This window comes from Mus caroli, chromosome 4, assembly GCF_900094665.2.
Source record: "Mus caroli chromosome 4, CAROLI_EIJ_v1.1, whole genome shotgun sequence".
NCBI classification, from domain to species: domain Eukaryota; kingdom Metazoa; phylum Chordata; class Mammalia; order Rodentia; family Muridae; genus Mus; species Mus caroli.
In genome coordinates, this window is record NC_034573.1 from 113,309,926 (window position 1) to 113,322,026 (window position 12,101).

The window sequence follows — 12,101 nt, forward strand, 5'->3', positions numbered from 1 at the left end:
GGAGGAGGAAGAGGACTTAGAACAAACTGGCACGGTGGTGAGGTAGAAGCAGGAAGATCAGGAGTTCAAGGATAGCCTGGGCCACAAGAGACCTGCTCTGGGAAGGAGGTAGGGGCACACAAACTAAAAGTCCTCAACCCCTCAAAAAAGTGCTTGAGCCAAACCTAGAGAAAAGGCATTCTGTTATTGCTATAAAGATATGTGGCCCAAAGAGACCAATTGGTTACTGTTTCAGTTTCCTCATTTGGACAATGCTTAATAATAATAATTAATTTAAAGTAATTAATTTAATTTAATAAGCCATCATAGCCAATTTATCTGTTCAATCTACCTTCAAGCTTTTAGATGACCAAATTCATAGAACATTCATCCACTTAATGAATATTTTATGCTTATTTTATGACAAGCAAAGACAGTGAAGGCAACAAAGTCCTTGGCTTTGCTAAGCTTACTCCTAGTGCAGGGATCAAGTGCAAACAAACAAACGTGCAATATGACAAATAATAATATTACCTAACAAGTATCGTAAGTCATACTGGTGTTTCCAGAACAATTTGTAGACAAGCTTTGGGCAAGAACCAGGAAGGAGGCTGGTGAGATAGTGATTCAGAGATGTGCTGGGTTAGCTATCTGCCTGAACTCAATCACTACAACCCCTCCCACATGAAGGTGGGAGGAGAGAAGCAACTCCATAGAGTTGGCCTCTGACCTCCACATTAGGCCCAGAATTCCAGGCCAGCCGGGCGTGGTGGCGCACGCCGCCTTTAAACCCAGCACTGGGGAGGCATAGGCAGGCAGATTTCTGAGTTCGAGGCCAGCCTGGTCTACAGAGTGAGTTCCAGGACAGCCAGGACTGCACAGAGAAACCCTGTCTTGGGGGGAAAAAAAGAAGAAGAATTCCAGGCCAGGTGTCTAACCCCAAACCTCTTTCTTCAATGGCAAGGTCACAATACACAGATGTTCACTGCAAAAATGGCACTTTATTCACAAGTGAAGGCAACAAAGTCCTTATATTTAATTAAGGAAGGAAGGCAGTGTGGCACAGCCATGAAGTGTACCACTCACATCACACTCTATACATGCCAAGATGAACAAGCCACAGTACTCTTCGCCATTACCGACAAACCCCACAAACCTTAGGGCTAGGTTAGGAGTAGAGCACAGGCTTTAGCTTGGGAGTAGAGCATGGGCCTTACATGAACAAGGCTAGAGTGGGCATGTTGGAAATATAAAACATACAAATGCTAGCACATAGTTATGATCCCAAATCTGCTGTTAATGCACAAAATTGCATAAGAAATGATATGTGCCAACTTTAGAAGGACATTTACTACAGAGCAGAAAGAGCAAGAAGCAACGTATCTGAAATGTTTTGCTTCCTTTAAGAAAAAGAAGAGGAAAACTGCCTCAGAAGAATAAAGAGCAAAATATTAACTTCTGTGTCACTGTAAGTGACTATATGCACAAAGACTGCATACACCTCCCAGTCCTTAGAATTTTCATAACTAAAGACATAAAAGAAAAGAATTCCAACTATTTAACACATATTTTAAAAATATATGTCAAAAGTATTTTAGAAACCATAGTCTCAGGCTGGCAAGATGGCTCAGCGGGTAAGAGCACTGGCTGCTCTTCCAAAGGTCCCAAAGGTTCAAATCCCAGCAACCACATGGTGGCTCACAACCACCCATAGTGAGATATGACGCCCTCTTCTGCCGAGTCTGAAGACAGCTACAGTGTACTTAAGTATAATAATAAATAAGTCTTTGGGGGGAAAAAAAAAGAAACTATAGCCTCTCTATAAAGATATTGGTACTACCATTCTCATCAGTACTAGTAACGTTTACTTCTTGAGATTATCTATCATGTACATGTATACAAACATCAGTGTTCTACTTCATCACCACCAATTGCCAAGACTGGCTAGAATGGCCATTTTGCTGATCTCCTAACATCTAACAGCTCTACTCTGTGTATGTCTATGGATACAGCTACATAGTTATATATAGTAACACAGTGTTACAATGTGTACCTGCATGCTGTAAGCTTGATGAGAACATCTAATGAGTACATACATAGACAAGAAAAATGAATCTTCAAAGCTCAAGCCAGACACGACACCAGCACGGAGAAGGGGAGGCAAACACAAAGTTCCACCCTTAACCAAGACGCTGTCTGCAGCTATACCTGGCTAGAGAGGGAAAACACATCAGCTTTCTGGGCATGCACATCACTACACTGCAGGGCAGGTTCCACGCTCAGACATGAGCAGTTGGCCAACACAAATGGAATCCTTGTTTGTTATGTGTATGTGAGGTTTTGCTTTGTCTTTTTCATTTGTTTTATTTGTTTGTTCTGAGAGAAACTGAGAGAAAAGGACATGAAGTTTCATCGAGGGAGAAGTAAGGGGAATCTTGGAGGAGCTGGGGGAGGAAAAAATAATACAATCAAAATATACTGTATAAAAAGTCACTAAAGGTTGTTTTGTTTTGTTTTTTAAAGAGAGATGAGGACTGGAGAGATGGCTCAGCGGTTTTGAGCACTGACTGCTCTTCCGAAGGTCCTGAGTTCAAATCCCAGCAACCACATGGTGGCTCACAACCATCCATAATGAGATCTGACACCCTCTTCTGGAGTGTCTGAAGACAGCTACAGTGTACTTACATATAATAAATAAATAAATCTTTGAGAGAGAGAGAGAGAGAGAGAGAGAGAGAGAGAGAGAGAGAGAGAGAGAGAAGCATTATCTCCACAGTGTGAGGCAACTCAGTGGTTAAAGGTGAGTGCTGCCAGGCCAGGCCAGAAGACCTGGAGCCCATAGGCTAGAAGGAGAGAATGGTCTCCTGAAAGTAGTCCGACCTCCATACACACTGCAGCCTGAGTGTGAATGCACATGCATTCACTTTTAAAAGTAAAAGTGAAAAAATTAAGACACATCATTATTTATCACAGTCCCACCCCCAAAGTGGGGGGAACCCAAATGCCCATCTACTTATGAAGAAAACGGACAGCACCTACAGCTTGCCCTCTAACAAAACACTAAATAGCAGTAAAGCTGATTCATGCTGCAACAGAGCTGAAGCTGAACATCATGTTAAATCAAGGAAGCCCAGTGCTGGGGTACATGCTTGCAGGGACACTGGTGGTTCTCTGTATGTATATCACATACAGCATATACATACATGTATGTGTGTGTAGGGGGGAATAATTAAATTACTATTGCCAGGCATAGTGGAGACTCCTTTAATCCTAGCACTCAGGAGTAAGAAGCGGGGAGACCTCTGGGAGATCAAGGCCAGCTTGGTCTGTATAGAGAGTTCTAGGACAAACAGCCAAAGCTACAAAGAGAGACTCTGTCTCAGTAGAGAAGGAAAAAGGGGAGAGAGAGAAAAAACAAAGAGGGGGGATGGGGAAAGAGGGGAGGGGACAAAGAGAGAGAAAGAGGGGGAGTGTGAGTGAGAATGTTCTAAAGCTGATGTCACTGGACCTCAAGTTCAGATCCCCAAGTTATGCTAGCAATTTACAGGCAACAGGAATACAGGACATTGTTAAAAGATGCTATCAACATCTTAATAAACATCCTCAATTCTTTAACAAATTGTACAGGGGAAAAGACAGATTTGATGCAATACATATGTATACCTATTTTGGATTCTAAGCCACATGAAGCTTATTTTTAACAAGCTAGTTCACTAGGCACATCATAGCATTGATCAGACATGTGATGGTTTTATGAAGTATTAAAATTTACAACATGAACTTATTGTGCCTTTCTTAAATAAAAGGACCCGATCTTTCAGAGATACATACCAAAATATTTACAGAAAAATTATACAATATCTGAGCTGAGGTTTGAGGAGTGAATATGTTATAAATGAAATTATTATTATTATTATTATTATTATGGGTTAATTCTTAAACTAGATGTTAGATGTGTGGTAATTCTTTACTACATTTTCCTACTTCAATAAGCGTGCATTTTTCATTAAAAAAAATTGTTTGTAAAGCTGAAAAGATTGCTCAGCTGTTAAGAGGGCTGACTGCACTTGGAGACCCAGGTTCAATTCCCAGCACCCACACCAGGCCTCACAACCATCTGTAGCTTTGGTCCCAGGGAATCCAACACCCTCTTCTGGGTGGGCATGCACAGACATATATACAAACAAAACACCCATATACGTAAAATAAATACAATTTTAAAATTAAAGAAGGTATGTTTGTAGTCTTAGGTATGGCGCCTCCTGTCTGCTTGCCAAGCAATCTGCCAGACAGTCACACCCTCAGCACAGAACATCTGGAAACAGGGGGAAAAGAACGCTGTCTAGTGGGGCTGCTCAGGAAAGCAACCATTCCATTAGTCTCCTCTATTGCCACATCTTCAACAGAGAGGCATGGTTTTTACTCTTTGGCTTCTAAGTTTCCCTCCTTTAAAGAAGATTTAGTTACTGTCAAGCTAAACAGAGACATAGCAGGTATTATCACCTCATGCCTGTGAGGATACTACTAGGTGCTCACGGTGAGAACACTTTATGTCCAAACAGAACAGCAACAACCTCTCCATACCCTCAAAACCATCTCTGTTCATAAGGGTTTCAGGAGGTAACTATAGCCCTGTATAAAGGCTCAACAAGCCGAGCAGTGGTGGCGCACACCTTCAATCCCAGCGCTTGGGAGGTAGAAACAGCCAAGGCTACACAGAGAAACCCTGTCTCAAAATCAAAAACAAAAACAAAAAAAAATCAACAAAATTTTTGCTCCTACTCTGAAGGGTATAGTCACTTAGCTCAGGTTCCCAGCGATTCTTGTATTCAAACTTTGCCTGAAGACATACTGTAGTTCTACAAAAATACATGCTAATTCCACACATTCCAAACCTTACTCATGCTGCAGAATGCCAGCATTGGCTCTAAACCAAAGTTCTACAAAACAAGCCTATGAGCTGAGAATTTTCTCAGGGTCTAAGGATTCCAAGGTACCTGCTGCTCTGCCTTCCACCAGAAGGTGGTGCAATCTCTCCAACTAGGATGTCACACAGACCTCACCCCAGTGCTTTTTTTCACACCAGCTGAAGGATGCTCCCTCCCCTCAGTCATCCTCTATGCAGCAACTGGATAGCCTGAGAAACAGCTTTGTTAGGCTGGACTAAAACTAACTTTAAAAGAACATTCTTTTTACTAAAAGAGAGTTGTTCTTTTCTAACAGCAGTCCAGACTTTAAAAGAATTTGTGCCGATTAAGAAAAAAACAGTACCAGGAAGGCCTCAAGAGCATGTAAACATTTCAGGATCCCACCGGCTTAGAAAGCTGCTGCAGGCTGCGCTCCCTCCCGGCACACAGACAAACCACAACTAAGGGGACATGAAAAACTGGCAGTGCTTAAAGACCAGATGAGAAGAGTCTTGCCAGATTGGGTTAGACAGTTCGTTCATCCTAACAGATCCGGCCCAACATCACCCTACCTCTCATGATGACTTCACTAAAGAAAGCAGACTTCTAATTCCAGACTTCCAGGAACAAGACCAAACCACCAGGAGAAAATCTCCCTGCATTTTCATAATGCAATGGAGATTTAAGATACAATACTTTATCTCCAGACACACCTCACTTCTCCTTTCCAACTCCAACCCATTGTTGATAACGGCCAAACACAGAGAAGTAACTCAAGTTCTGCCTGGAAAAAGCAGCACAGGCTGATAGGACATGCACAAATGGAGCAAAGAACCCCAGACTGTACCTGGAAGTGCAAGATAATGGTCCAGATCAGGCCCAGTGTTAGCTTGGGATTGCCATCTGTGATGTCATCATTGCGGATATTCACTAGCTTCACCTGAAAAGGAAAAAGCAAGGTGGTCTTAGAGCCCAAGAAGTTTCTTTCCTGGACTGATTTTTTACTTATTTTCACTACTAAAATACAGTTATATTAATTTTTAGCTTAAGAGTCTATGAATTCTAATACATTTATAGTTTCACATAAAATAACTTTCATTATTCCAAACAAGGCCCCATGATGCCTATATTCAAACAGCTGGACCTGCCTCATTCTGAGGTCCTGACAACTACCAGCTCATTTCGCTTTTTCTAGAATGTCACATAAATGGCATGTGACCTTTGGTCCTAGACTGCTTTTCCCCCTCTACTGAGCATAAAGTTCTTGAGACTCCCATCCAAGCTGCTAAATTATATGAATGGCTTGTTCCTTTTCATTATCAATGAACATCACTGCACAGATGCCCTGCCCTGAGCTTGTCCACTCATCCACTGAAGGGTTTATGGATTATTTCCAGTTTGGGGCATTTCTGAGTAAAGCTCCAACATTCTTGTTGAGATTGTTGCATGGACATTTTTTCATTTCTCTATGGTAAATTCCTAGGAGTGAATATATGTCAATCATACAAACTGTCAGATTATTTTCAGGATAGATGAACTATTTTGCACTTTCACCAGCAAAGAAACCTTGTGAGCATATGGTATTGGAAGTTGTTTAGTTAGTCAGAACCCTGGCTTGTTCTATTCTTTGGGGGTTAAAAGAGATGCCCCTTCTTCATCACTGCTCCCTGCTGCTCTCTCCATTTCCCTTTCCCTGACAAAGATCTTTCTTTTTGGGCTGGAGAGATGGCTCAGTGGTTAAGAGCACTGACTGCTTTTCCAAAGGTCCTGAGTTCAAATCCCAGCAACCACATGGTGGCTCACAACCATCTGTAATGAGATCTGATGCTCTCTTCTGGTACATCTGAAGAAGTTACAGTGTACTTACGTATAATAAAATAAATAAATCTTTAAAAAAAAATCTCTCTTCTTGATATAACACATGTCAGCTTTACTCCTAAGGCCCTTTACAAGACCACAGTGTAAAATCCCAGTCCAAGCTGGGCATGGTGGTGCACACCTTTAATCCCAGCACTCGGGAGGCAGATTTCTGAGTTCGAGGCCAGCCTGTCTACAAAGTGAGTTCCAGGACAGCCAGGGATATACAGAGAAACCCTGTCTCGAGGAAAAAAAAAAAAAAAAATCCCAGTCCAAAAACAAACTGTGCACAGACCCATAGATGCCCCTCCTCTTCCATGACCAGCTGTCCTGTTTTGCATGAAACTGAGAGTTTTGTTTTGCTGTTCTTTGAGACAGGGTCTCTCTGTGTAGCCCTAGCTATCCTGGTCAATATACAGACCAGGCTGGCCTTGAACCAAGATCCTGGCTCTTCCAAGTGTGAGAGTGCTGGGATTAAAGGTGTTTGCTATTTGTTTGTTCATTCATTCATTCTGAGTGTTTCGCCTACATCATGTATGTCCGGTGTCCATGGAGGCCAGAAGGGGACATCACATCCTCTAGAAAATGGAGTTATCGAGGAAAGAGCAACAAGTACTCTTAACCACTGAGCCATCTCACCAGCCCTAAAACTGAAGATTCTTAATTAAGCTGTAGATTTTTAAAATGGAGTGTGCTGAGCAAGCCATTTAATTCAGCCCATTGGTCTTTTCTGTCATTCTCTGGCAGTTTCTGTTACTTTTAACAAGCTAGAAGAGGAGGTCTCTTCCATTGAACTACCTGTAAAGGGCCCCTGTGACCTCCATTCAGAGGTTACACCAAAACTCAGCTGGGAACGTTCTTCCCTTCTCTGTATCTAGATTCTAGTCCCTGGGGTGGTGTGGAGGTAAGAGAGCCTGCCCTTCCTCCTAGTCTGGACATTCCAATTCCGTAGTCGCCAGTAGTCAGTCACTCACTGACCTGGAGCTGCTATGAGGGCAGAACCTGTTGATTCATATTCCACAGTCCCACCCCTTTCCCTGAGATGCCAGCTGCCTTGGGCGGATTACCTTCTAATAATTTCCTCAATGGCCTTAGCACCTGACCCTTAACTTTCTGTTCCTACCATACTGTCTGACATGTATGACTTCTTACAATCTTAGCCCTCGCATCCACGACAAGTATTTGTAGTTTGCTTGGCTTCTCAATTCTGAAGATACTTTGGTAACCTGTATAGCTTGGGCCTCCCTGTTCTAATGATCCCCGCCCTTCTGAGTTTATTATGGTTATCATTTGCCCACACTTAGTTTCTATTATAGTAATTGATCCTCTTCTCTGTTCTATTTGCACTTCTAGCTAACCAATTCTTATTTTAACTTGTCTGGCTAGACCCCTTTTCAGGTTTTCCTAACTCAACATACATTCTCATAAATATCCCACATTGCATACACTAGCAAGATTTTGCTGAAAGGACCCAAATATAGCTGTCTCTTGTGAGACGATGCCGGGGCCTAGCAAACACAGGAGTGGATGTTCACAGTCAGCTATTGGATGTATCACAGGGCTCCCAGTGGAGAAGCTAGAGAAAGTACCCAAGGAGCTAAAGGGATCTGCAACCCTATTGTTGGAACAACATGATGTACTAACCAGAACCCNGGAGCTCTTGTCTCTAGCTGCATATGTATCGAAAGATGNCCTAGTNGGCCATCANTGGAAAGAGAGGCCCATTGGACTTGCAAACTTTATATGCCCCAATATAGGGGAATGCCAGGGCCAAAAGAATGTGAATGGGTGGGTAGGGAAGTGGGGGGCGCTATGGGGGACTTTTGGGATAGCATTGGAAATGTAATTGAGGAAAATATGTAATAAAAATCAAAAAATAAATAAATAAATAAATATCCCAATAGCCTCCATTTCTCTTGCCATTCATTATTAAATTCTTTAAACAAATATATCTTCGTCAATTATAGATCACTTGATATGATGAATATGGAAGCTAAAAAGGTTAGGAACATGTTCCCTGTCATTAAGGAACCTGCAGTACACTGGGGCTAATGGGGAATTAGCAATAAAGTAATCAATGTTACATTCACACATTATTGTGGAAGCACTAAGGACATTTACCAAAGTTAATTAGACTAAAAAATATACGTACCATATAATGTCATGTTGACTCTTAGTGTTGCTGGGCAATCTTAGCCACACCAAATTTTATCCACACAGTTCACACTGGGGAGCTGCCCCCCCCATCCCCTCATCCACTTTCTTCCCTACCACAAGTCAGCAACATGTTCACCCCTCTTTCTGTCCTTGTCCCTGTATCTGAGAACAAGAGGCAAGTCTTTTTACTTTCACTGGCCAGGCTTAGTGGTACATGCTTATATTCTCAGCATCCAAAGGCGGAAGCAGGTAGATCCAAAGCTGAAGGTTGGCCCTGTCTCCCTAGAAGAGTTCCAGGCCAGCTAGAGCTACATAGTAAGACTCTCTCTCTCTCTAAATTAATAAGTCACACAAATCCCACTGTTAGTTCTTATCCCCTGGTCCCAGGCTGTTGATCCCACTGATTGGGAAGCCTCGAGAGGACAGAGGGTATAGAGACCATCACTAATTAAAGAAGGACACTAACCCACTTAGCAGGAGACTGGAGTTCAAGTCCTAGCTCTGCTCTAACCCCTGTCTGTGATCTGGGCCAGGTCACTTCAGATAGCCAACTCTAATTCTCTTTTGTTCAGATCACTGGAGATGCTAGGTTCTTGGCTCTATAAAGTCTTCTAAATGAATATTTTAGGATTCATCTAGCTCTTTGTTTTACTTGGGTGGTTTTTGTTTGTTCATTTGTTTTCAGTCTTTGCTTATTTTCAGTTTGGTCTTGCTATGTAGCCTAGCCTGGGCTTACCCCCATGACTCTCCTGAGCCTCCCAACTACTACTGCATTATAGACAAGGACCACTGCACACAGCTCTGGGACTCTTAATCCTCCTGATAATTTTCAGTCTTTTTCCTTTTATTGGTTTCCCCTCCTTTGCCTGAAAACTTCTTGCTGTCTTCCTTATATAGAAAGAGAACAATGTGGGGTTTTTTCCCCCTTTGATGGCTAGATCTACTATACTCCAAATACTTTCTACTCTCCGAAAACCATTCTCTTGGCCAGACTTGGTAGTGTACTTCTATAATCTCAGTACTTAGAAGGCTAAGACAGAAACACCTAGAGTTTGAGATCAGACTGAATTATAAGGTTAGACCTTGCCTCAAAATAGTAGAGCTGGGTGTAGTGGCATACATCTTTAGTCTCAGCACTCTGGAGGCATAGGCAAACACGTCTGTAAATTGGAAGCTACTCTAGTCTACATAATAAGGCCAGCTAGAGCTACATATTGAGATCTTCTTTTAAAAAGAAGAATGAGTGGCACACGCCTTTAAATCCCAGCACTGCAAAGGCAGGCGAATTTCTGAGTTCAAGGCCAGCCTGGTCTACAGAGTGAGTTCCAGGACAGCCAGGGCTACACAGAGAAACCCTGTCTCGGGGGGGGGGGGGGAAGATGGTCATTCCCTTAAGTCAGCGCTGAGGAGTTGGCTAAGTGAGAGTCCTGGCCTAGTGAGCATATGGCCTTGAGTTCAATTCCCAGAACCATGAAAGTAATCATAGCATGAGTTAGACATTTCTCTCAGATGTGACATGTCTGAGAAATTATACGAGACTTCCCTTGTCCCATTTCATGACAATGCAGCATTTTTTATACAATGTGGGTTTTCCCGTATTCTTCACAGGTTTTTTACATATTTTGTGCCCTGCCCCAACCTCCAGGGCCTATCTTTTAGTTTAATCTTTGTTCATGAACACTGATCCTCTCAAAAAGAATACAAGTTCTATGTAAGGACAAAGAGTCAGAGCCAGAATCCATCAAACGTTCTTACCTGCCGCTGCTTTAGGAAGTCCAGGGCGATCTGCACATTCTGCAGCCTGTGGAAACGCATCCTGCCCTTCTCTCTGGGCTGCAAGGGAGAAAAGGGATGTTAATTCTAGCTATGGTAATTTACCTCTGCACAGCCTTTCCTAGGACTAAAAAAGCACACAGAACTGCTCACGGCTGAAGCCAGGTGTGGGAGCATTAACGGAAGCCCCTTGAAGAGCAGGGCCTGCATGTGTCCAGCAGGCTCTCAGCAGCTGACAATGCTTGCACACCACTCTACATCACACAAACCCACAAGCTTATCTGAGTCTAATGCTGTGTCAGAGTCACCTCTGCACAGGCTCTTCTGTGTGTGGCGGAGGTTTATTTGGGGTATAAGGTTAACAGTAACACTGAGTATAGCTCTATGACTCTTAAAATCACAATTATCGGGGCTGGAGAGATGGCTCAGTGGTTAAGAGCACTGGCTGGCTACTCTTCCTGAGCTCCTGAGTTCAATTCCCAGCAACCACGTGGTGGCTCACAACCATCTGTAATGGGATCCAGTGCCCTCTTCTGTTATGTCTGAAGAGGGCGACAGTGTACTCATATAAATAAAACAAATCTTAAAAAAAAAAAAAATCACAATTATCTACACTGCAGAGGAAAGGCAGAAAGTCTAACTGCATAATTAGTAATGGGTAGAACCAACCTCAGCAAAAACCTGGCCAGAGAAGACAAACTCTAGAAAGGCAAATTTAAATACAGAGAATGCAGTTACTGGTGCTCAAGAAAAGTGGAAAAATTCCAAAATGGATGACAGAATCTAGGAAGTAACACATCTCTCAAGGAGGTGAGTGTCACCATAGAAAGCTGCTGATCCCCAAGTGAAATTCTCAGAGCAATACAATTCTAAGGGTGATAGTTATTTAAGAATCACAAATAAAACTGTTTCTGCTATTTAATCCTTGGGTCATACCACAAAACAAAGCAAAGCCACCTCCATCTGTTAACTGTCACCCCTGCCCAAGGCTCAGCCATGCCTATGGGGAGGTAAGTAAAGTGTACCTGCCCAGCAAGTGCTGTAAGAACAGACATCTGCTCTCACATCTCCTGCAGTGCTGCTGCTTGATTTTCCTAGAGCTGGGACTGAAATATCACCCTCATCAGATTACACCCAATTCATTTGTAAATATTAAATTGGCACTGCTAATTAAAGATTGAACAAATATAAGGTATTTCTGTGGTGGGATCTGCAATAAGAAAATCTTATAAAAGCCAAAAAGTAGCCCAACATATGGAGAGGGCTAAGAGTGTCCCTTCGGGTACACTCCAGCATTTCTAAACAACATTCTCCAAATGGGATAATTTGCAGAGATACCAAGGCCTCTCTGTATAACAAGGTAACTTCTTCTGTGAGCTTTAGGGACAGTTTTTTCAGCAAGAACCTTTTCTTTTTTTTTTTTTTTTT

The 12,101-nt window shown here is 42.5% G+C and overlaps 1 protein-coding gene across 4 annotated transcripts in view; it reads right to left on the reverse strand.

Annotated features, from left to right (window-relative positions):
* The window catches only part of Macf1 (microtubule actin crosslinking factor 1), a 338,558-nt gene that overhangs the window by 179,804 nt on the left and 146,653 nt on the right, over positions 1-12,101 (reverse strand). For all 4 annotated transcript variants that reach the window (XM_029476566.1, XM_029476567.1, XM_029476565.1 and 1 more), the window contains 2 exons: positions 10,656-10,733; positions 5,734-5,826 (listed from right to left, as the gene is read on the reverse strand). In XM_029476566.1, the coding sequence (XP_029332426.1) occupies positions 5,734-5,826; positions 10,656-10,733 (171 nt within the window). The remainder of the gene's footprint in view (positions 1-5,733; positions 5,827-10,655; positions 10,734-12,101) is intronic.